Source organism: Carcharhinus amblyrhynchos, chromosome 15 (assembly GCF_965287045.1).
Source record: "Carcharhinus amblyrhynchos chromosome 15, sCarAmb.v2.hapA, whole genome shotgun sequence".
Lineage (NCBI taxonomy): Eukaryota > Metazoa > Chordata > Chondrichthyes > Carcharhiniformes > Carcharhinidae > Carcharhinus > Carcharhinus amblyrhynchos.
This window is the reverse complement of record NC_137338.1, coordinates 38,950,384-38,977,263: the sequence shown is the minus strand read 5'-3', so window position 1 is coordinate 38,977,263 and position 26,880 is coordinate 38,950,384. Positions and strand designations below refer to the sequence as shown.

At 39.6% G+C, this 26,880-nt stretch overlaps 1 protein-coding gene across 1 annotated transcript in view; it reads right to left on the bottom strand.

Annotated features, from left to right (window-relative positions):
• The window catches only part of med14 (mediator complex subunit 14), an 81,628-nt gene extending 76,512 nt beyond the window's left edge, over window positions 1-5,116 (bottom strand). The window contains exons 1-2 of the mRNA XM_080203848.1: window positions 4,740-5,116; window positions 2,534-2,560 (exon numbers count right to left, since the gene is read on the bottom strand). Coding sequence (XP_080059974.1) covers window positions 2,534-2,560; window positions 4,740-4,912 — 200 coding nt within the window. The 5' untranslated portion in view covers window positions 4,913-5,116. The remainder of the gene's footprint in view (window positions 1-2,533; window positions 2,561-4,739) is intronic.
• Window positions 5,117-26,880: the final 21,764 nt, after the last annotated feature.

Sequence of the window (26,880 nt, the reverse complement as noted above, 5' to 3'; positions counted from 1 at the left end):
TGAATCCAAATCGACAGCAGCGAGCCATGAGAATAGTAATTCCAGCAGGTCGAGCAAGAAAAGTTATCAAAACATGTTGCATTTGAGGTGCAACTTAATTATTTTGTAACAAGACCAAAAAGAGCAACTGCATTGTGATTTTTAGCTTTCACAATTCAACTCGTACCATAACATTACAGGACAATGTTTCTATCATTAGAAACTTGCAGTAAGCTGCACAGTCTCTAAAAAGCATTGGTCAAAAGCAGATATGCAATTTAAATTTACTCCATGTGTTTTATGTTATGTATCAATCATTTCCCAATCTTTATGGGTGCCAGTGCAATCCAATACTTTGCCTAAGTACCCATCATCATTTTTCATTGTTTCGGCAGTAAATATTGGCAAGTAATTTGAGCAGGAGAGTAGGAAAAAAAAATCAGACCCCGAGTTAGCTCCTGTCCTTCCCTACCATCCATACCTGCCAATGTTACAAAGATGAAAAGAGGAGCACAAACCTGATTTTCCCCTCCCTGACTCAAGAATTGTGAAGCCAATTGAAGCTCTCCTATTGCCAACCCTGCTGAGATTAACCAAGATGTACAGATGCCGACATTGGACTGGGGTAAACACAGTAAGAAGTCTCACAACACCAGGTTTAAGTCCAACCAGTTTATTTGATAGTAAACTCACAAGCTTTCGGAAACAGTGTTCCTTCGTCAGGGGTGTGGAGGGTTCTGGTCAGAGAAAGGCATATAAAGACACACACAGTTTACAGAATACTGATTAGAATGCAAGTCTTTGCAGCTAACCTGCTATTCAAGTCTTAGAGATGCAGACAATGTGAGTGGAGATAGTATTAGCATAGGTTAAAGAGACGTGTATTGTCTCCAGACAGGACAGTAAGTGAGATTTTACAAGCCTAGGCAAGTCATGAGGGTTACAGATAGCGTGACATGAACCCCAGATCCCGGTTGAGGCCGTCCTCATGTGCACGGAACTTGGCTATCAGTCTCTGTAGAGACTGATACACATCTTTTTAACCTATGATAATGCTATCTCCACTCACATTGTCTGTATCTCTAAGACTTGAATAGCAGGTTAGCTGTAAAGACTTGCATTCTAATCAGTATTCTGTAAACTGTGTGTGTATTTATATGCCTTTCTCTGACCAGAACCTTCCACACACCTGACAAAGGAACACCGTTTCCGAAAACTTGTGGGATTACTATCAAATAAACTGGTTGGACTTAAACCTGGTGTTGTGAAACTTCTTACTGAGATTAACCAACTCAGCAAAATCATCAATTAATCTGGGACCATCTTAATCTGAAATGGTTTAACAGACAATTGACTGAGCCACTGGGGAGTCCTTGTGTAGTATTCTGAGCACAGGATGAAGCCTCGGGATCACAAAACAACTAAAAGCGACCTTCTTCCTAACCAGTAGCTTATGTCCGATAGTGAAAACCCACATTGGTACAGTACTGTTGTTACTTGCAAGTAAATTACGAGTTCAATTAATAAAATAATAACTGGTTCCATTAACTGACAACACGATACTTTAAATTCTTTTATGAGATGTGTGCCATTGGCAAAGTATTTGTTGCCCGTCCCTAATTGCCTTTGAAGTGAGTGACTTGCTAAGCCATTTCAGAGGACAATAAGGGCTCAATTTTACCGTTGTGTGGCGCCCATTTTCAGGCACAAAAACTTTAGGTAAAGTCAGACACGAGGCAAGTAGCGCGATCCTCACTTGCCTCCACATCAGTTAAGCCTTCATCAAGGCCCGAAAATAGCCCACAACAGACGCAATGGCCATTTAAATGCAGTTGCATGCATTTAAATTGACCTAATGGGCTGCACGCCCAACTTTACCGGTACTTCCCCCTTTACCACCGTGTTTGCCCATCTGGAATCAGTGCGAAACAAACATACTCCATATAAGTCCGATTCAGGTGCTCCAGCGAGGAGGTAAGTGCCAAGCATCCGACGGCTCTCAGTTTGAGGTTGGTGGGTGGGGAGTGGGGGTTCCACTTTTGCCTGTGATCGGAGGGGTTGGAGTGGGTGTGGGGGGCAAATAAGGGAGCCAGTAATGTTGAGGGAGTGGGGCAGTGTCTGTAGGGGCCAGGGGAAGGCATTATCTGGCCCAGGAGAGATGTGGCAGGGGAACAGCATGCTATTTTTTTTTCCTGCACATGCGCAATTGACGTGATCAGAGCTGGAGAAATCCAAGTGCATTATGCCCCGCCCACAGGCTTGTACAGCATGATTTGTACTCGCTGATATTTTTATAGGCAGTGTGCATATGGGGGCGCCTCAGACCTATCTGAAACTGATCTGAAACACTCCCAGTTTCAAATCTGCCCAGCACTTCTAATCAAAATGGTAAAATAGGGCCCTAAGAATCAACCACTATAAAATAATGTAGAATCTGTAGACACATACTCAGATAGCTTTTCAGAATTGTCTATTGACTCTTTTTAAATACAAAAGCAGCATTTTTTAAAAAATGATATTGAATACGTGAAAAAAAACCTGAAAAATTACTTACCGTTCCATGTCTGTTTTTCGAGGCAGCCTAAAAACAAAAAGATCAGTTACTTACTAGTGAAAGTGAAAGCTCTGCAATGTTTTACTTAAGACAAACTTAATTTGTTTTTAAAATGTAATCTCACAGAAGGCTTCTGGCAATACTACCAAAATAAAACAAAGTTTAAATCATGCCCAATGTATTTTGAAAATTCATTTTCAGATTGTGTACATTAAATGAGTCCTTTATACCAGTACCTTGTTCAGCTGTGTACAAGATTCTGCAGGATGTTGCACTGCTACATCAATCTTAGCTATTAACTAACTAATTACACACTCCCTGTAATGCCACAATTATTGGATTTTTTTTAATTCAAGTTTAGATACATGAGTCAATGCCTGGCTCTGTTGAGCTGGTTACGTATGAATTATGTACATGGGTGGCTGAAAACACGAGAGTGAACAGCAAAGGTTCTATTTGGGCATACCTGAAGCAGGACAACAATCCTTGACACAAGGGAATAAAAAAATCAGCAAAGTAAGCAGAATTAACAAGAGAATCTCGCAGGAAGATATTTAGGGGAGGTTTAGGCTAGACAATGTTCACAGCATAATGGGCTGCATAGCTAATAGGACCTCATCACTATGATGGACTCTCCTCAGTGTTAGCACAGATATCTGTGGAGACACTTCAGCCCATTGCCGTTCTAAGTTTACATCCAATCCCTGTCGTTCTTCCACATGTTAAGAAAAAAATAAAGCACAAAAAAGTTGGACATGTATTAAAATCTTAATACTGTCTTTCTCAGTGATGTTGCTAACTCAGGAGTGCAATTTTGTTATAGACTTCTTAAATAACAGTTAATGCTCATTCTAAGTTCTTTAAAATTAGATTGCTGTCTAATGGTTGATACTCAAGTACAAATCACAAAAGGCAGATAACTACAAAAAAGCACTTGCCCCCAGGATTGCTTTACTAACAACATTAAAACGAAATTGGAGAGTACGTTAAAGATACATTCTAACAGTGAGCAATTTCAGTTAGGGCACTACGAAAATAACATCACAGACATAAACATGACAACACAGTACTTTCTACCAGCTCATAAGTTCTAAGGTAGGTCAGTTAGACGACATATTTTACGTTAAGAGCTTTCAGATTTGCAACGTAAAATATGTTACAACTGAATTGAAACAAGTGGTGGGTAATCTACAAAACGTCGTGTATGAAATCTGTTATAAACACAATTACAATAATTCAGAACTACATCCATTAAGTAGCACTGATAAATCAGAAATAGTTCTCTCCCGAACTACAATGCCCAGAACACCTCTGTCAAAGTTTTCAAACTTCTCTTCAATAAGCATAATGATACCAGCTACTCAAATCCACCCACATAATTGAAGTCCCTTGACCCCAGAACCATTCTAGTTAATCTTTTCTGTGCCCTCTCCAATGTCTCCTCATCCTATAGCATCCAGAATTAGAGACAATACGCCAGTTGAAGCCAAATCATCTAAAGTTCATCATAACTGTCTTGTTTTTGTTCTCTACATCTCTACAGAAAACATATAAAAAAGAACCTTTTTAATCAAATACAACAAAGAAACTCAGGGATTCCCCCAATTTTCTCAGCCCCGATTCAGCCACAGCCACTACTGAAAGAGCCGATCTCAAAAAAATAAACTACATTGGCTTAGAAGAAAATTCTTGCTTATTTTCTGGTATGTGGACTTGTCAGATGAAAGTATGATTAGTCATCCGTGTAGCTCTGTTCTCAATCAACATTTTGAAACTCAAAATGTCATAGTTGAGTAAGCAGAAGTTTCAAAAGAATTTTTGGAAATCTAAAAATAAATTTGGAATACAGTATTTCACTCTCCAATTCACAAAATCAATTGTAGCACTATTGCTCAGCGCAAAGGTACTTACTAAATTTCAGAAATATGTAGCTTAAATAGTACAGGCAGGAGTATCCAACTAGTAAACTCACTAAGGCTAGAAGAGATGCCGAACAGCGTTTTCGGGATCAGACATAGAGATTACACAGTATCCACAGGTGAATATAAAAGGGATAGTTACATTAAAAAGTTGATATAATTGGTTTCTAAGTTATAACAACCATTAAACCGAGTGTGTAACAAGCGGGCTGGGAAGGTGAGTGCAAGCAGACGGAGACAGTCAACTCATTCTGGACTTCCTTGGGTTCCTATTTTCTGCTACTTACAGGTCAGCCAGCACCGTAATCTCATGGTAGGTCCTCTGTAGGAGAAAGTCGATCAACATGCTGAGGCGGACGCCGGGGCTGGCGGCCACGGCTGCCGTGACCGCAGCGGCCGGGGCAGAGGTCGGGCCACCAGCAGACACCAACTGCGAACTCTCCACCTGAACCGGGGCCATTTTCAGCTCACGAATCCCACCGGCCCCGAGCGAGCGCTGAAACCTCTCCCCCGTCCGCTGCCCGTTAGCGGAAAGATTGTTCTCGCTCCATGGCCGACGGGCCGCGGTTTATTTTTCCCTCCCCCGCCTGCCCACTCCCGGCGGGTTCACCCCAATGCTACTGTTTTCCACTCCCTGAACAAACACCGCGACTACTGAACAGAACCCGCCATATTGCCGGGGACCCGGAACTAAATGTCAGTGGATGACCCGGAAGGAAACTCTGGGGAGTGGTGAGTAGGTGGAAGGACAGGGTGGTGACTTTTTCTTAGCTTCTCCCCGAGCCAGGCTTCAGTCTTAGAGTTACAAGTACCTGTTTGTGTGTGTGTGTTATATATTTGTTCCTTTTGTCTTAGAGCCCTCCTGTAGTAATGTATCTAAGGAAGTGCAATGTAAAACGCTTTAAAGTTTATTTATTAGTGTCACAAGTGGTCAATCTTACATTAACGCTGCAATGAGGTTACTGTGAAAATCCCCTAGTCGCCATACTCCGGCTGGCGCCTGTTCAGGTACACTGAGGAAGAATTTAACGTGACCAATTCACCTAAACAGCACGTCTTTTGGACTGTGGGAGGGAACCAGAGCACCCGGAGGAAACCCACGCAGACATGGGGAGAACATGCAGACTCCGCACAGACAGTGACCCAAGTCAGGAATCGAACCCAGGTCCCCAGGGCTGTGAAGCAGCTGTGTGAACCGTTTTACTGCTGTTCTGCCCAGTGGGTGACAGAAACAGCAGGTATGAGAAAGTGCACACCACCACCACAAAGTTGCAGTTGGTTTATTGAGAATTTCTGGGTGTCACTCTCCAATACGTGACAAAATTGGCGACGAGGTTAATGGATGCGTGCTTGCAAAACCATTCGGAAGAAGTTTAAACAGAGTAAAGAGGGGAAACTTTTCACATGGGCGTTGCTGCATATGGGGAGAATCAGTTGGCTAGTGCGGGCGTGAGTAGAAGACCCTCTGAGAAACAGATTCTAGAGCTGCTGTAGTAAATGACAAACTGAAGCTCAAAGGAATGCCTTGGGTAAATAAGAAAACCAAAGAAGCTGCTGGAAGCAAGGTTGCAAAAGAAGCATATAGGAAACCTGTATGAGTAAAAATGACCGGAGTGGTTGGTAGCATTGAGACTTTTGATGAGAATGTGGCAAAATGGAGCTCTTATAGCGAGTGTTTTGATTATTTTGCGCTGGTGAACAAAATAGATGAAGACATTGCGGTTTCCTGAGTGTGATGGGAAGAAAACTTTTAATCACCTCCACAATCTTATGCAACCTGATAAACCAGACACTAAAATGTACGAGCAAATTGTGGACATTTTGCGAACATATTTTTAATCTAATGATGATTGCAGAGTGCTTTAGGTTCTTTAAAAGAAACTAAAAGGAGCAGGAGTCAATTCCATAATTAGTTGCAGTGCTCAAAAGACTTGCAGAATATTGTGAATTTGGAGACATGCTTAATGACACCATTCGTGGCAGACTTGTTTGTGATCTCCACAGTGAAACAACACAAAAACGTGTTATCTGAGAGTAATCTCACTACAGAAAGCCATTGAAATCACTGTTTCTATGGAGTGGCTGCAAAGGAAGCCCAGCAGTGGAATTCATCTGCTCAGGTGTACAAAATGTCCTTTGAATCAATACCCAAAGCCACCAGGGCTCGTACATGTTATCAGTGTGCAAAGCCAGGGTGTTCAGCTGCTGAATGCTAGTGTAACGACATGAAACGTTGAAGCTGCAGAAAAAAGGGACACAGAGCATGCTTGCAGGAACAAAAAGCAAACTATAAATAAAAATAAAAAGCAAGAACAATTCAAATAAAATTAAAGGAGACACGTCCATGCTGTAGAACAGTGTTGAGAAGAGGGAAGTGACACGCAGTTAGAGGAGGAGTTGTCACTAAATGTGCTAGCAATTGTGAGTAGCACACATAGATACTGGGTTACTACACTACAAAGAAAACCATGTCAATGTCAGTTATCTTCAAAAAACCAAATTAATCTTGTTGGGGACATTCAGATTAAGAGGGAAGAAAATGTTATTTATTTGTCCTTTTTGCCCTACCGTAGAGCCAAACTATCAGAATGTATGCAAAGAAATGCCATACAATTACACAGACGTTTTAGAGAGAGAACATATGACAATAAAGTAATGTTAGTTTATTGAGTGTTCCTGAGCGTCATTCTGCAAATACACAACAGTATGGATCACAGATTATTTTAAAAAAACACACAGATTGATATTAAGTGCTAACACCAAAGTGTAAATAACTTGCAAACAATTAAGTACATTTGGTAGGTGCTTTGTTATTTTCTTTTTCTTCTCTCTCAACTGAGTACCAACAGTAGCTGTATAGTAAACCTCCTTGGATTAAAAAAAAACTTCTAAACAACAAACTTTAATCTCTTGTACTTGCAAGCCACCAACACAAGTTGAACTTTCCTCTCCAAAGTCAATGAGCATGCATTTGTCTCCCAAATCCACGTTTGAACTTCTCCAATTAGGATTCTGCCTTTGCAACCATGCTGAGTCCACTCTTATCAAAATCACAAATGAAATCCTCTGTGAATTCTTTCCCAAGTAGTCAACAGCCTTCCACGCATTTAACTATACCCATCTTGCTCAAATGCCTCTCCTCCATCTCCTTGTCGAGACTACCTGGTTCCATTCTTAATTGTCCATTTATAGATAGAGGATTTCTTGCACCATTACTCCTGGAGTCCACCAAGGGGTTATCCTTGGTACCCTTTTATTTCTCATCTACAAGCTGTCATTCCTTGACATAATCCAAATGTATCAAATTCCACATCTTCACTGACAACACACTCCTCGTCACCACCTCTCTGAACTCCTTCATGGCCTGTGATTTGTCATGCTGCTTGTCAAACATCCAGTATTGGATAAGTAGAATATTTCTTGAGTTAGATATTGAGAAGACTGAAGCTATTGTCACCGGTCCTCACCACATGTTCCTTTCCCTAACTATTGACTTGATCCCCTGTTTGATCCGGAGCTGAATTTTCAACCAATTTTCACTCCAGCACAAAGACTGCCTACTTCTGCTTCCTTTATGTTGCCCAATTCCCTCCTGCCTCAATCCATGTACTGCTGATAACTAATATGTTTTGTGAACTACTATACTAATGCTCTACTGCAAGCTTTTCAATATATACCCTTCATAAACTTAAATACGTTATCAACTCCCCATATCCTAGCTCACTTCCAGTCCTGTTCACCTACTTTATGCTGATGTATATTGACCACTGGTCCTGGCTGTAATTTAAAATTATCTGTTTGTTAAATTCCTCCAAATGCTTCACTCTTTGTCACACACTGTCTGTGTGGAGTCCGCGTGGATTTCACCTGGGTGTTCTGATTTCCTCCCACAACCTGAAAGATATGCTGGTTAGGTGCATTGACCCGAATAGGTGCCGGAGTGTGGCGTCTAGGGGAATTTCACAATAACTTCATTACAGTGTTAATGTATGCCTTACCTGTGACTAATAAATAAACTTTAACTTTTTCTCTTCATATCTTTAACTTTCGCTACACTCATCTAATTCTGGCCTCTTTGCACTCCTATTTTCCACCATTGGTGTTTGTACCTTCAGCTGTCTCAGCCCTAAGCTCATGAATTCCCTCCTTAAAGCAGTCTAACTCCCCCTTGTCTTTTAAAATGCTTCTAGGCACCTACGAATTTTACCAAAATTTTGTTTCCTTGTCCTAATATCTCCTCACATGGCTTAGTTTTATCTGACAATGCTCGTGTGAGAAGCTTTGAGACATTCTACAATTTAAATATACCATATAATGCAAGCTATTGTTACAAATTGCTGAGCTGTTGGAATTGAGTTTAATTGTGAGGAACAACCTCACTTTCAAGAGTGATTCCGCTAAACTAGAAATCCTGCAGTAAAATTGGTTTCTTTCAAATGTGCCATAGATCAGAACGAGTGTAAAATATCTATGACAATTTCTTAGAATTGTGGATTACGTTGTTGAAGATCCCTTAAAGTATTGTGTGTGGACATACAAATTTGGATTAAATGTTACACTTCGAATTTCATGAGATTTGCAATTGAATAAATTGCTTGTTAAGGTGATGAGCAAATGGCAATGGGTTTGTGCAAAACTATAACTGGAGAAGTGGCTGGGAGAGTCCAAGATAGAAAATTTCAGATTTCCATAGAGAATTAAAGCAGATGGTAACAAGTTAAATCGTACATTGTTTCTAGATTATTAAATATTATTTAATTCTTGGATTAACTGTACTGGTGCGTCAAAAATTCTGACTGGTAGAATTTTTTTGTATAAATGAACTAAAATACAGCAAAGGCTGCCATTGTATATAAAGATAGAAAGTTATGATTTTCCCTGGTTTATTAGTCGTTTGAACTATCTAACTGGAGCTAAACAGTTTCCTTTGATCTCATTGTACTTAACATCATCAAGCCAGTTGGATTAATTAAACTTAATGTTCAAAGTTTGAGAAGTTTTTGCATGTAACAAACCTACCATTGTATGATTTAATTATATATGTAAAAAAGCTAATTAATCTCCTGTGATGTTGCACACATGGAGTTGAACTCAGTATGGTCTTCAGGGAACACGGTTAGATGGTGGGGAAAAATTGGAGCAGGGCATGTAATATATAAACAAGAGTTGGTGCCCACATAAACCATCCCCCAAGAGTCAATGTCTAGAGAACCATTCCCCAGGGTGGTTGTACCCAATTGAGAGGGCACTATGTCCCAGCTGGAGGTAGTCAGAGAAATTAAAATATGCAGGTATTAATATGAAGTAATATCCTGCACCTTCCACCCTCCCATTGGTGAAAGAGCATGAAATTTTCACTAACCTAGTAAACTATAGGTTTCCAGCTAATTTATTTGTCCGTTGTCTCAAACACTGTTGTTTTCAGCGCAAGTGATCAGGGTGATAATTGTTTCCATTTTTATGAGATTGCTAACAGTCAATTGAGGTACTTGTCTCACTTTTAATCTGAGAGTCATGGAGTTCTACAGCATGGAAACAGGCCCTTTGACTCAACTTGTCCATGCTGCCCTTTTTTTAAAACCCCAAAGCTCGTCCCAATTGCCTGCATTTGGCCCTTATCCCTCTATATCTGTCTTACCCATGTAACTGTCTTAATGCTTTTTAAAAGACAAATTTGTACCTGCCTCTACTACAACATCTGGCAGCTTGTTCCAGACATTCGCCACCCTCTATGTTAAAAAATTGTCCCTCTGAGCGCTTTTGTATCTCCCCCCTCTCACCTTAAACCTATGCCCTCTAATTTTAAACTCCCCAACCTTTGGGAAAAGATATTGACTATCTCGCTGATCTATGCCCCTCATTATTTTATAGACCTCTATAAGATCACCCCTCGGCTTCCTATGCTCCTGAGAAAATAGTCCTCGTCTATCCAGCCTTTCCATATAACTCAAACCATCAAGTCCTGGTAGCATCCTAGTAAATTCTTTTCTGTTCTCTTTCTAGTTTAATAATATCCTTTCTATAATCTTGTCTCTGTTTTGCTCAATCTTATTAAATCTTTCCCTGTCTGTCTTCTCTGTTAAGCAAGCACAGTTTCAGTTTTTCTTTCTTTTCTCCTAAATGTCTTTCTTTCTTTCTGGGAAAAGAACATTGATGAGAATAGTGATGAGGTTGAACTATGTGTCATGTTATTTATTGCATTTGATTTGGAAAGAAAAAAAATGGAGATTATGGGAGACAAGGAGATGAGGCTGCATTATTAATTCATGTTGGCAGATTTTACGTGATGTTGCTCACAATGAATGAGTGTTTTGTAAGCATTGATGCGTTATGCAAAACAATATTACCAAAGACTCTGATATGTCAGCATTGAGGATAGCGCTGGAACTTGGGAGGGAAAATTGCAAAAAGGTCAGGGTTCTGGCAATACTGAGAGGGATGATCGGGGTGTAGCAATTTTGTGACGTGGGTCTCTGTGTCTAAGAGCACTGGGAGGAATGTTCCAGGATTCCAGGAACACTGGAGGTTGTTGATGGTAGATTCTAGGATTATGAAGCATTGAAAATGTAGTCATAGGATTTCTGAGTACTATCGAGGGAATATGTCTGTAGGATAGGTTCTGACTTGCAGGACTAAGGAGAGATGATTTGGAGCATTAACACAAGAATTTATCAATATTGGAGTTTGCTGGGATCTGATAGTCTGGGGAATGGTTGTTGGGGATACAATATATGCTCATGTAAAGCTTGAATTTCTGAAACCTTTTTTAGGCATAAGGTTAAAAGTTAAGGTAATGCAGGTAATATAATGTTTTTGAGGCCTTACTTTCAACTATCGATGCTCAGGGCTCACATAGCCAGCAGAGAACTGCTGGACCTTCTCTCAGTCTTAGATGTGTGTGGCATCTGGAAGGAAGCAGGAAGTGGATTGAAGGAAGCCTAAAAAGGGTTTTAACGGGAACTTTTTTTTTCCCTATGAGGCCATAGGACTGTTCAAGACAGTTCAGTGAGCTTAGTTCCATTTCTGGTAGCTTGTGGCTCTCGTACACTGATTCTCTAGCTTGTTCTAATCTTACTTCCATCATTGTAATGAGAAATTAAACTTGTACTAAAGTTGCCCGATATCTTAGTGGGCAAATTGCACTCTGTGATATCGCACTAATGCAGAAAGATCAGAAAACTGCTTCAAATCCTGGTCTCTGTGGTGCTGCTCTGAACCCAGTGGGGTAGTGAGGTGAGTTAGAATGGAGTGTCCTTGGAAAGTCGGGGGTCAACTTCTACGCAAGGTGTGTGAGAAATTAAGGATCTTTTTGGTCAGAAGTCGGGGTTGACTGTTACACAAGATCAACAGTTACTCAAGTATATATGGTAAGTGTTGAGAAGGGCAGCTAAGAAGAATGGAACCCAAATTGCCCCTTTAGAAATTTAATCTTTCCTTTTCTTTATTTCTCTTTCTGACTCTAATTCATCTCTTCATTTGTGTGTTTCCTTTTCAATCTTTCAATTTCATTGATTAAGGATCTATTGGTCCTACCAAATCCCTTCATGTCCAAACCATCATCAGTTTGCATCTATAGCAACTCAATGAGCTAAATAAAAGGGCATGTTGAAAGATACCCCTCTTCAGCAAAATCTAGGCCCTTGATCTATCTATTATGTGTCAAAAGAATGAATGAATGTAAGAGTCTAAGTACTGCACTAGAATTTGACTGTAAAAGTACAGTTGTGTGTCGCCCTGAAAACAATGGGTTGCCACCTAATGTGACATGACTGGCTCACTGAATTGCCTTAGTAATTCCAAATCAGTTCACTTGAAAATAAATCATAATTCCATTACTTTAGGAATAGATCAGATGAACACTTCATGTTTTAAGAGAATTTATGAAAGCAAAGCACAATAATAAGTAATCACTAGGCATGTAATTCTTCAAAATTAAAGAACAAAGTTAATGTTGTAGCATCACCATAAAGGAAACAAATAATAAAGAATTATAAAAATGAATTCAACACTCTGGAAAACTAAGTTTTCAAAGTAGGTCAGTGCACTTTAAACTCTTGTAATTCCAGCATGGCCCCATGAACTCTCAACTTAGCAGTTCCATCCCCATCTTTCTCATGAGCAGAGATTCCTCATCCTCCAATTGACTTGTTCACTCTTAACTACTGAGAAGAAACAATCACACCAGCTCTCCCTCACTCAGCAGCAAGTCAGCAACAGGAAAAACCCCAGTTGAGCAGAAAACAAGGTCCTTCCTCTTCCATTGAGCAGAGATTGGTACACAAACTCTTTAGTCAGGGAGAGTTTGATCTGTGCCTAACAAAGTAGAAATCCTTTGTTACACACCGTATATAAATGTTACCGTCAACCCCATCTATCTCCCGCTTAACAGAAACTCATACATTTCTCCACCCATTTGTAGGGAAAACGCAGCTTTCACTGCTCCCACTGAGGAGAAAGAGATTCTACCACACTCCATTTCTAGTGAGGAAGAGCATAACTTCCCAGCCCCAATGAGGCCAAATTCAACCTTCACCCTTCACTGAAGGTAAACAAGGCCCACTATTACTCTTGTTCTTTTGGATAAAACAATTAAACTAAATTAAACTGAGGGACAAAACAAGAAGGGCAGCCCCTTAAAGGGGTTGAAACAATCCCACTGCACTCCCACTGAGCCAATAACCTGCCCACTAACTGCTATTTAGAACAAATTCAGGCCTAATCATGTTCCTCATCACGTGCAACTCAGCATCCTCAGAAAGAAACATATTTACTCCCCACACCGACCATGCAAAGGAACTCCAACTCCGCTGCCAAAAGCAACTCAGCATCATCCCACATCTTGAGATGAAATGCTCCCTTACGTGCTGTTCATCTCAACCAGAATAAAATAAACTCCTTTCCCCTAAAGGAGATGGAAATAAACCTACTGCAGCTCCCCATACTATTGAAGAAAATTGGCCAAAACTCACTGCAATCCAATCTCCTCAATCCACAGCAGCCTCTATCCTACACCCACATCCCTTGCTCTCTTTCCCTCCCCATTTTGTCCATCTTTCCTCCTAATCCACCTCCCCAACCTCCTTTATCCCTGTCCACCCATTCTCTCAGTTCTCTTCTCCCAATCTATTTGTCCTACTCTGTATAAAAGGCTCTAGTGCCCTAATTGTTTTCTTTTGCCTACTCTTTCTCACCAATTTCCCAAGATGGGGCCTCATCTAGGCCATATATTTTATGATTGCTTTGGTTTTGCACTGAACAATCGGAGTAATACAGCCAGAACCATGTTCAGTTTGGGCAAAATAGCACTTGAAACTTTAGGAAACAGCGAATGATTCTTCCTAAGTCTCTCTCCTTTCTTGTCACATATAATCTACATCAAGTCATGCTGTACTCCTATCCAAATCCTGTTCACCGATGTACATTACTGTGTTCCTTTTGACATTGGAATATATTCACTTTTCCAATCCATTCAAATTTAGTTGCAATCTGTTATTTCTTTTTAGCCATTCTCAAGATTTTGGTACTTCTGGCAAAGTTGGAGATTATTGCCCATTCCCCTAGTAGCCCTTAGAAGGGGTTGGTTGGCCTCCTTTTTGAACCGGTGTAATCTATGTGTGGTGAATTTGGTAGGGAGTTCCAGGATCTTGTCTCAGTAATGATCAAGGAATTATGCTATATGTAGGTGATGGTGCTCCAATACATCACAGGTTGTGGGTTTAAGAAATGCTGCTGCAAGAAAGTTGCTGCAGTGCATCCTGTTGGTAGTACATGCTGCAGCACCACATGGATGTTTAAGCTAATGGATGAGGTGCTGTTCAAAGAAACAGCTCTATGCTCAAAGGTGTTGAGCTCTTTTTCCTGATGTCCTGTCTTCCCTTTGTAAAAATGTAATTGCCCTGTAACAGATTAATTCCCTTTCTGTTTATTAACAAAGAACACAATGGAACTTCAATAATGGCTAATTCTCATTAGAAAGCTACACCATTTAAAACCACATTCCATTCAGTGATAGATTTCTCAGTTCTGAGTTAAAAGGTGGTAGATTGAAATCCCACTGTGAAATTTGACCGTATAATCTATAAACTGATGCTTCAGTGCAGTGCTGATGGAGGTACTGTCAAAATCCTGTGCCATTATTCAAAAAAGAATGCTCTGTGTCCTGTCCAACAATAATAAAAATCAAAAATAGATGGAGGCAATTATTTTTATTGTTTTTTTGTGGGGGACCTTTATGTGTAAACTAGCTGCCATGTTTGCCTACAAAATGATAGTGTCTACACTTCAAAAATAGTTAATTGATTGTTTAGCACTTTGAGATAACCTGAGGACATGACAGGGTTTATATAAATGCAATTATTTTCCTTTATTTATTTAGCCAACTTGTGATCTTCCTTGCTATGTTTCCATTCATGCAGTAAGGCACATGTGTTTAGTACACGTAGTCATTGAAGCACTTAATCAGATATTCTTTACAAATCCAAACAAATGATATATACTAAATTTTGGAGATTCATCAGTCTAGTGATTTCTTAAAAAAAACTTTGAACAAGTTTGCCATAGATCACGGTGCACTAGTCAACCTTTGAAGCCTCCAAAAATCCTTCCAAGAATGGGGTTGACTGATACTCCGAATATACAATGTGAACCTCCAGTGTGGATGATGCCATTTTAAAATGTGAAAAAAGAACACCAGGAATTCATATTAAGTTAATGTGGCAGAGCTTATTGAATGAATTAATCATTCAACAATACTACTAACCACAATCAAGGCATTTTAAAAATTCCAAATTCATTGGGTGCAATTTTCCCAAAACAATTTTAAGTGTAGCCACCAGCAGGAAACATGATGTGATTCCTGCTGGGTGGATCGATGGGATCCCAACTGCAATCCACCCACACCTAGACACACTTTTTGGAGGTTAGGGCGACCTGTACCACTAAACAGATGTGCGGAACCTCAAAGATCAGGGTGCGCAGCTGCCACCCCCTCCCCTAAGGACGTCACAAGCCCCACAGACAAGGGAAACACCCTTGACCACAGAGGGCCAACCCCTCCTTCCTCCCCCTCCCCAACATTAAATGTTCAGGTCACAACCCTGAGAATGTCCCCACTGATGGACCCCTGCACTTTAATGTCTGCTTGTATTGTTAAAAACCAGCCTCCAATAAAGAAATGCTATTAAGGCACAAGTATTAGGAACAAATCCCCTATAGAACTCAGACTGCACACCTGCACTTTTTAGGAAGCACTTCAGAGTTGCAAAAAATCCTTTTATGAAATGAGCTCAGATTGAACAGCTGCTTTTGAGAAGCACTTCAGTTAATGGACCTTGAAGAGCTATATAAATAAATAATGACAATCCTTCCTTTGAAAGAACCAGCAGCTGCCACTCAAAGGGGTTGTAAAAGTTAGTGGAGCATGAAATGGAATATCAACAAAAGCATTTAAGAGCTTCAGAGAGAAGACTAACTCTGGCAGCCTCACAACTCTTAAGAAATTGAAAGCCTACAAGGTAGTTAGAGCTTTTAAAAGCTATAGAGAGAAGACTAACCATGTGAACGCTGACTAGAAACCCTCCAGCCCAAGGCCCCACAATCCCTTTGACGGAACCTCCTCTGCACCCTGGCAGCAGATGCTTTTCCCATGGAGGTGAGTGCTGAGCAATATCCACCTCCTTGCTCCACCTTGGAGCCCATGGCACCTAGTCCCTGCTTTCAGGTACCTGTAGTGATTGGTATCCAGGTGGTTTCCCATATGGGGCACTGGGCTGCTGCATTTGACTTTAATCTTGCTAATGAGATTAAAATTAATTCAGATTAATTCGGATCAGATTCTCGCCTTTTCTGCCTATCAATATTCCAATATTTTATTCGTGTGAATCCATGATCCTTGCATAGCTTGAGACACACATCCATAGGTTAAGATATGAACCTCAGACTCCTTGAGTCCAACTGCAACTTGGAATGTTATTTCTTTGCAGTTGCCTTTTGAATTCTTCAGTTACATGGATCTGTATATGTTTCACACTAATAAACTGCATTATTTACATACACCACTGGAATTGTTAGTCCATACTTCATTATGACATGAGTGTACATATAAGAAAATGTATTTTTAATCATGTTCTCTGCAGTTGTAAGCGGGCTTTTTGATTTCATTGTTGTTGGGCTCTCTGCTGGAGGTCTTTTTATTGCTGCTTCAATGGTTTAAATGGGATTTTGTTTATTTTTACTCTAGGCCTCAGGTACTTTGTGCGATTTGTTTTATGACCCTGCATTGTTAGGAGGAAGACTGGTTGGCAGGTCATGTGTTTTGGACAGTTTTTTTTCCTTCCTAGTGAATTTAAGGTTTCATTTTCGGTTTGGCTGCTGGCTGCAGTTTTAGTTTGGAAGGGGGTGGACATTAGACTAAAAAGGAGTGTTTCTTTCTCTCTCCCTGGTACTGGAAATTCTGCTGCCTAGCTTTTTGCCTTCCTGGAGTGGAAAATCTGCAGTTGGTGGTTGGCTTGCCGAGAGCCTCTCTCTCTCTCTCTCTCTCTCTTCCCCTGTTTTTTTTTGGGAAGCTGTTCTGACTTCAGATTTGTCAGTGTGTGCATTAAGACAGCTGCTGTAAATTAGAGTTCCAATTGTCCACCCAAAGAACTAAGTTCCAGCATCACGTGAGCATTCATATTTTCTGTGCTAAACCTATGACAAGGGTTTTGTATAGGGAAGTTTGTTTGGTTGGAACATTGCATATACTTATTAAGAGTTATATAATATGGTTGTTTTCTTTTTTGTTTATAACTGGTAAAAGTGATTGCTAATTTTCTTTCTATAGATATTAACTGTATTCTTTGTTTGATAAAAGCTCCCTACTGGGTCGTTTGAATCATACCTGAAGTTAAACATCTCATGCTCACCCTAGCCAAATTCAAGTTGCAAAACTTACGATCCAGGCGGACTTCATAAAACACTTTGGAGTTTCTGACCTGAATTATAACATTAGTGATCCACAACTTCACTCCATCTTCATCCGTCCAACCATTGTCATGAACAGTCACAAAAATGCCTGCAGGGAACTGGATTTTTGACATGGTTTTATGTTTGAAAATTACTATAAGTTTTAATTTTGTTTCATCGGCCATATAGGCTCATGGCACAGTGAATCTTGTCTTTTCATGTTCTGTGGTTTAACTGTTTTCAAACCTACTACTCCACAGTTTGGCTGCTAGATATGTTGAAATTCACGGGTGCTTCATTCATGTTGTCAATGTGACTTAATGGGTTTTTTTGAGCCTTTTTTGCTGCTGTCTGATGATAAATTGCTTGAAACTGTACCTTTTGCCATTGAGTTTTCCTGGTAATTTCTGAACAATCTTGGTCTCCTGTTGCAACACTAGACTGCGTTGATCCATAAAGTGGCTTCACCAACAAGCTGTTGGCCGGAAATATTTGCTGGACTCTGGGTTTTACCTGGTCCAGTTAGGTGTTATGTATGTAATGCATTTCTGGTGATGATGTTAAACAACTTTCAAGCTAAAACTCTATTGTGAGCACATAAGAACATAAGAAATAGGAGCAGGAGTAGGCCATCCAGCCCTTCGAGCCTGCCCCGCCATTCAATAAGATCATGGCTGATCTGTCATGGCTCAGTTCCACATTCCCGACCTCTCCCCATAACGCTTAATCCCCTCGCTTATCAAAAACCCATCAACCCGCGTCTTAAAAATATTTAGCGAGGCAGCCTCCACCACTTCAACAGGCAGAGAATTCCAGACATTCACCACCCTTTGAGTGAAGAAGTTCCTCCTCAACTCCGTTCTAAACCGCCCCCCCCCCCTTTATCTTGAGGCTGTGCCCCCTAGTCCTACTGTCCTTTCTGAGCGGGAATCTCAGGCATTTTGCAGAGGAGCTTCCCAGCTAATCCAGAAAGCACCCTTCAGGTATGTAGGGATGTGGACTCAGATTGTTGATAAATAACAATATTGGTAAAAAGCACAACAATAATTCGGAATGCAAATTAACAAACCTTATTGGAAATAAAGGTTGATACTTAACATTTCATTAGTCAAGGGAGGTATGGCATGATGCACAAGTTCAATGAATGTTGGTTCCTGTGGATTTTGGGATTTCTGAGATCATCTCTTGGTTTCTTGATACTGACCCTATTGACCCACAATGTATTTCGAGATTTTAGCTTAACTGACTTAACTCTAACATACATACAAATCCCTCTTCAACTTCAAGATTTCAATTATAATAGATACTTTTCCAACCCACAACTTGCCAGTTTACTTTAACTCCAAGTTCCCAGTCCACTGTAACTGCTGAAGCTACACTTTGCAGCTGCCTGCTGGACGTTCTCTTTCTCTCTTAAGGCAATTACTTTAGTCCTGGCAATCCTTTCTATACTGGAACCACTGCTGCCTAATATTGGATTTTTATGGTAATTCTTACCCCTGTGACAAATACTTTAGCCAGTAGTGAAGCCTAATACAGTGTTCTTGCAGCAACCATTCAGCCCGTGATAGGTATCCATTGACTGGCAATGATAACAAATGATAACTTTGAACAAATATCTGCACCTAACTCATCTCCCAACAAATATTTCCTAGCAAATGCCCTGTGACAAATGCTAACTTTTGGCAAGTGTGAAGGCCTCAGTGATAAACTGCTATTTTATACTCTTTCTGCAGGTAGTTTTGTAACATTTAGCCCACAATACGCCTCTTGATCAATACAACTAACAATTTCTAACCCAATAGTTGCAACTGTTGACCAATGGGAAGAGTGCCTCGAGCATCCCCACAACAATCTAACCTTAATTATATCTCTAAATGAGACCCTGGAGCATCTAATCCTCAGGCCACCTTCCCAGCCAATCAGCATTGGAGCGTTGGCTCTTTTTACTGCAAAGCTGGATTCCTGAAACCCAATTGTGCAGATGTGTCATAGTTGTAACTTTAGTTCATGTCTGTTTGTTTTTTCTTAAAGCTATACCACAGTAATTGACACTTAAAGAGATGCCAACTTTCAGACTTTCTCAATAGCATACCCCAAAATTCACAAATCAGCTCAATATTGCATACGTATTACAACTTTGAATCACAAAACTGATGTATAGTACAATTTGATAATTTAATAAATTACACAAATAAGCCAATGAGATGAAATTAACAAGTGAGTTACAAGGCATTTGTCATACACCAACTCTTGTGAAATCGCCACTGCTTCAATGGTGCAATTTCCTCCACATAGGAACATTTGAGCCATTGTTTTCAGCCTCCACCACAAATGCTTTTCCCTTGCCACACTCTCAGGTTGAAATCTCTGACTGTTTGAAATGTCAGTGTCCAATTTGACCCTTAGCAACTCCTTTTCTTCTCTGTTACAAATATTGCTGAATTCCACTTCAAAAACATCAGCTATCTCTGCCCCTACCTCAGCATATCTGTCATTGAAACATTTATCCCTTTGACATCTCTCAATGAGTATTCCAATATTCTCCTAACTAGCCTTCTAACCGCCATTCTTCATACACTTCAGATAATCCAAAACTATACTGCCCATATCGTTCTCCAAGACCCAATAGTGCATCACTCCTGGCTTGCATTTCCTCTGGTCCCACAACACCTGAAATAAAATAGAAATCCTTGCTCTTGCTCTTCTATAACCTACTCCAGTGCTACCATTCTTGAAACCAGTTCTCCTCTCATGCTCCATCTTTCCCCCAATCCATCTCTCCATTCCTTTGTCCATAACCATTTGTCCATGCAACTCCTCTGTCACTCCACTTCAGTTGCTCACGCTGTATACTCTGGAATTCCTTAAATTCCCTTCATCCTGTCACCACACTCTCTTACTTTAAGACCCTTTACAAAACTCACCATATCGATTAAACTTTTAATCATCCCTCCTCTTCTGTCTTTATTTGGCTCTATGAAGTGCTTTGAGATGTGATTGTACAATAAAGGAATCATTTAAATGCTAGTTGTTATGATTGAAAGCATTTCCTTGAACATCACTCATAACTGCTGTCATTTCCTTCAGTGTCCTAAAATAAATTAAATCTAGTTCTGGTGCTTTTCCTTCCTTGAAGCCTTTTGATTTAGCACATATCATTTCCATTTGGATGTGGAAACAACAACCCAGATAAGCTTAAAAAACATAGAAAATGCTGGAAAGATCAGTGATCTCAAAATGTTAAGATACCAAAGGAGTTGATAATCTTGTTCTCTCTCTAAAGATGCTGCCAGCAGACCTGCTAATTATTTCCAGAATTTTATTTCACATTTCATATTCCAGTACCTGTAGTCCTTTGCTCTTGTATCAGATGATCTTGAGTTTAATTTGATATGCAATAGACTAACCCCAAGTTTCCCATAGTTAAAACAGATACAAAGTGTTGATTCAACACTCATGCCCTTGTCATAATTAATAGTTTGGCCCTAATCAGTCAGCAATAGTCCTGTTTGTTCTTTGAAAAGCTTTTGACTCTGCATGCAACAAAAAAGTTTCCAAATTTTTGGTTATTTTCCACTATCCTTATGTCCAGATTTATTCAAGCATGCCAAATGTTTCTTTCTGCACATGTTTATTGCTTTTTATAATTTTCTTTCTCTGAAAGACTACTTGTTTTATATGTTTGAAATTCATTTTTTTGATTCAGACTAAACCCAACTTGCAGGTACAGCAGGTGGTCAGGAAGGCAAATGGGATGCTGGCCTTCATAGCGAGGGGGATTGAATATAAAAGTAGGGAGGTCTTGCTGCGGCTGTATAGGGCATTGGTGAGACCGCAGCAGGAGTACTGTGTGCAGTTTTGGGCGCCGTACTTACGCAAGGATATTTTGGCCTTGGAGGGAGTACAGAGGAGGTTTACTAGGCTGATGCCGGAGTTGAGGGGGTTGAGCTATGAGGACAGGCTGAATAAACTGGGCTTGTACTCGTTAGAGTTTAGAAGAATGAGGGGAGATCTCATTGAGACGTACAAGATGATGAATGGGATGGATAGGATAGAGGTGGAGAGGCTCTTCCCGCTCAGAAAGGACAGTAGGACTAGGGGGCACAGCCTCAAGATAAAGGGGGGGCGGTTTAGAATGGAGTTGAGGAGGAACTACTTCACTCAAAGGGTGGTGAATCTCTGGAATTCTCTGCCCGTTGAAGTGGTGGAGGCTGCCTCGCTAAATATTTTTAAGACGCGGGTTTTTGATAAGAGAGGGGATTAAGGGTTATGGGGAGAGGTCGGGAATGTGGAACTGAGCCACGACAGATCAGCCATGATCTTATTGAATGGCGGGGCAGGCTCGAAGGGCCAGATGGCCTACTGCTGCTCCTATTTCTTATGTTCTTATGTTTATGTAACACAAGAGCAAAATGCAATGGAGACTGGATATCTGAAATAATATTGGGAATGCACAGCAGATGGAGAGAGGAAGTTAATGTTTCAGCTCTGTGACCTTATATCAGAAATGGAAAAGGAGATGAACAACTAAAGAAGGAAACGTGGGGAAAGGAGATGAAAGTGCAAAGCAGAAGATCTGTAATAGAATGGAAGGCATACGAGATTAAATTTCAAAAGGAATAATGGTGCAAAGCAAAAGGAGTTCAGAATCCTTGATCACGCCATTGTGATTTCCTCTCATTACACACTGCTTTTCTTCTCATATATAGGTATTAGACTTCATGACCTTTCAGGATCTTTTTCAGAAGTATACCATTTTCTCCCATTTAGCTACCACTTGGTCTCATTTAATTTTTACCATCCAAGCCATTCAAATGACTGTTGTCATACTATTACTCTAAACTTAATACAGCTCCACACTTTAAATCTCATAATGGAGTTGTCATAATAAAAAGGTGCTTCTCTGTGTCGGTTATCAATAATGGCTCATTACTCAGTACTAAAGCCAAAATATTATCCCTTATGGTCTTAGTCCTAATATTCTGAATTAAAAAACAATTACTTATTAAATCAATAAATGCAATTTGTATGTATCTAATACATTTACAGTTTGCTTGCTTCCTGAAAACCCAATTGTGTTTAGTCTACATCATTTATTACTTCTGCCAGTGTTAGTAGGAGCAGGTAATGTTATCACTCTTGTTGGTTTAATTGTCTGTTTGACTGTAAACAATATTTCTCAAAAAATAATGGATGGATTTCAATGAAAGTTGTGTCATGTTCTAGTACATTCTGAACAAGAATATATACTTTATATTCTTAAAAACCACAAAAGTCGACAAAAAAGATGGCTGCCTGAAGATCACCTGATTGTGGATTGAAACACCTCCTGTCTCAAGAGGAAACAAAATGAATTTTCAGGTTGAAGCTGACTCATTGCATTTTCAATAATTCAAAAAGGTAATTTCATGTTCAATGTGTCGTTCAGGTACAAAGATTCCAAGTGTCTCAAACTCTCAAGTTGTGAAAGTTTTCACACAAGGTGTATATTTGACCTACCCTTATTTGGAAAGTGACTTTGAACTTGAAATAGCTCACATGGTGAGACAGTCATGGTTTATTATTGACTTTTAAAACAGCAAGTAACTGTTCAGCAGTGAAAATCTATCAGGCAGCCATCAAACCAGCTGTATGTCAACTAAGCAACCAAGTACAAACAGACTATATTTTGAAGGTGGGAGAAAGACTCTCCTCAACCTCTTCCAACTTTGGGTTCACCTGTGAAATAACCTGTGGAACATTGACCAGAAGAGTCTTCATGGGTTACTAAAAATTCTCTGCTGTACAAAACTTTCACTTCAATTAAAGCATCAACTCATCTAAGACACTACAGGCTTGCCATAAAAGAAAGATTGTGACAATCATGCATTGTAATTGTATTGTTTTTTTCCTCATCTGTAGCTAATCTTTGTGTGAGTTACAATATGAGTGGATCAAATGAGTAAGATGTGACGCTGTTATAAACTTCTGAGCAAATGTGTGATAATAATCATTTTTATTTTTAAATAACAAAAAACTTGCTGCTGGAATTATTTAAATTGGGACCATCACCGAGGGTAAGAAAACACACATCCTTCGATGATAATAGGCAGAAAGAAATAATAAATTATACCCTTGACAAATTGGATACTGCAGTGCAGAATCAAATCCATTGCAAACTAGCCAAATTTGGCTTAAAAAAGATTAGAAGTGAACAAGAAAAAGAAAAAAGCCAAAAATGTTGAAACGTGAAACAGAAGGTTTATAGTTGAATCTTTGTGAATACTAACAATAGAAAAAAGATGGCTTCAACATGAAAGTATTTTCACAAGAGGAGGCAAAAATTAGCGTACCTAAACAGAGAAAAGTCATAGCTAAGCAGATAGAACTTTATATCTGCCATAAGATGCAGCGATCTGAAGAATTAAAGACTCCGTCCAAGCATTGTGGCTTCACTCTAGGTTCAGAACAGATGCAGAACCTAAAAACAGACCAGGGTAACTTTAACCATACCTCACAGACCAGAAGCTAAAGTTTCTGTTTCAGGCTAGGGAGGAAAGGGATGCCCAGAAGGAAAGGAAAGAGGAAGAGAGAGGTGTAAAGGGAAACAAGAATTCCAAGAAACAGAGGGTGGGTGTGCTTTCTAGCCAGAAAAGCTCGAGAGAAAGTTACGGGCATAGAAAGATCAGGAACTGAGGCAGAAAGCGACAATTAGAGAGAACCTGAGTTAACCCAGTAGTGATTTAAATATCCTTTTGATATTGATTTCCTAACATATTCCCAATTTGTCCCCAGGTTTGATAAGGAGGTGTGGAAACTTCCTTTGCAGCCTTTGAAACAGGCAGCCTAATTAAAAGGGCCAACAGAATATTCGACAGATCTGATAAGGCAGCTAGTCTGAAAGGCCGCTGATGTTTATTCAGTGTTGCCTGCTAACAGCTCTGCCAGTTAAGGCTGCCATTCTCAGTTCCTTTGAAGTCCTACCAGTTGCATGCCACCAACAATTCTGGAACTCCTATAACAAGCCAACACAGACCTTACGTTCAGAGAATTAGCCAGCCAGCATTATACTCATGGGTCTGATCCCTAAATACTGACCACACCTATGAAGGGGTAAGAGAAACAGTGCTGCTAGAGGAATTTAAAATCTGTCTCTCAAAGAGCCTCAAAACTCACATAGAAAACAAAGAAAATCAGAGACAGTTTGGGGGACAGCCTGTTTTGAGACAGTTTCATCTCAGTCTGATGGTTTGGAAACTTCGTCCCTGTTTAAACCCAGATCTCTGGTTCAGCTGCTTAAGATGGAACTGCTGTGTTTTGTTGCCAATTTTTAACAGTAAGATAGCGAACTTACTAAAAATCCTCTGCTTTATAAGACCTTCACTTCAACCAAATCATCAACTCATCTAAGAAACTAAGGCCCATCATGAAAGAGAGATTGAGACAATCATACATTGTAATTGTACCGTTTTCCCTCAGCTGTTTTTCCCTTAGCTCTATGTAATCTTTGTGTGAGTGATTATGTGGGTAAATTGGGAGAGTGAAACATCACATTTCAAACTAATGGGGCAAGTATGTGATAACAAATAACTTTACTTAATTGTAAATGCACAAAAAGCTTGCTGCTGGAATTATTTAAATTGGGACAATCACTCTGAGAGCAAGAAAACATACATCCCTCACATACAAAATACTGTTAACAAGCAGAAGGCAGATACATACATTCCAGCTTGTGATACTTGTTATACAAGTTGAGTTTTGTCCAGGTATAACTGATAAGATTTTGATGAGGATGTTGACCCTGATTGAGATACTGGAATTTTTCAAAGGATCAATTAACATGAGAAGATGAGGTGAATTTGCATTTTTAAAAGAATATTGTGGGTTATTTGAAGTGGGAAGTTGTTGATTGTGTGACGATAATGTGCCTTTAAGAAATGTATCTAGATTATGATTCTTGTGCAGGGAATGTTTTAAACTTCGGCTCTGATTATGGTGCCAATTTGTCTAATCCAGGCAATCCATATGCTGAGAATGCAGAAGCATAATTGATCTTAGATATTGGGATATTTGTTTTAATCTGATCAAATGCAGTATAATTTTGGGTTGTCCCCTGGGGTTTCAAAGTAGTGGCTAATTAGGTTGATTGACAAGAGCATGTCATATGCTAATAGGCTTACAGAGAGAGACAAGTAGGCAGTTCTGTGCTTTGATCTGCCAGAAACAAAAAGTGTTATTTTCTCTTTCTCTCTTTCTTTAAAGACTATAGTTGGGATTTGATAGAAAATAGGTACCTCTCTCCAGAGGCTGGAGGACTAGCAGCTCACATATCAGCACGTAAACCTGTTATATGCTAACTGATTTTGAAGAGGTGTTTATGAATATGGGGAATATTACTTCACTTGGAACCAACAGAGATAGGCTAGCAGTTAAGAATTATATCTTGTCACTTTAAAATATCAAGGCAGACTTTTCATTGTGTCTGTTATGCTTATTCTTTTTGTTGCAGTTAAATTGTATTAAATAAAGGTTATTTTGATAAAAGCTTCTTAGTGGGTCAGTAGAATTGCACCTGGAGTGAAATACCTTATGCACATATGCTAATTTCATAACATACCGTGGAGTTTCTAAACTGGTCCCCAACAATTATTTTAGAATGTTGCAGATTGACTCAACGGTTGTGCTGGAACTTGTCACAGATGTCAAAATGTGAACAGAGTTTTCAGGGCCTCAGTGAGATGATGCTCTTAACAAAAATATTTAGTTTTTCACTTTTATAGTTAGAGTATTAACTAAACAGGGAAAAGCCTGAAAGAAAAGCTGCATAATTGTAATAACGTTGAGATAACACAGTGTGGCAGAGGTATGTGCTTCAATGAGTGCCATTTTCACTCAATAAGCTTATGTCTGATACTCAGTAAGTTCAGGCCAGAATGTTAATTTTTTATAAAAATATAGTTTGCCACTTCCCTTGCTTTTCATCTATGATGGCCACATTTATTATCTCCACTGCTGAATTTTGTGCTCTTGTTTGTTCGTCTGTTTGTAAACAATATATATCAAAAAGTAATGGATGTATTTCAACAAAGTTTGGTGCCCAAGGAAGAACTGAATAGTTTCTGGCAAAAATGCAGATCCTCATCCGGATCTTTGAATTTTGTAAAGGATCCTTCAACATTGGGAAATTGTGAAAACCAGCTTTTTGTTTTAGAACATTGTGGGTTATTTTATGTAGAAAGTTTTGATTGTTTTAGAGTATATCAGCTGCTGAGGAAGAATTTGTTACAACTATTAAAATGTGAGCAGAGTCTTCAGAGAAAGTTGTTGGATGTGGATTGGCCGAAAGACCCCTCCTTACTGATTATTTTAGCTTTGTGATGGAGAATTAACCAAACAAAGAAAATCCTCAAGGAAAAGCTGTGTAATTGTAATAACATTGAGCTAGCGCAGCGCAGTGAAAATATATGCTCCACTGCCCGCTTCCATTTATTTAATGTTCAGTCT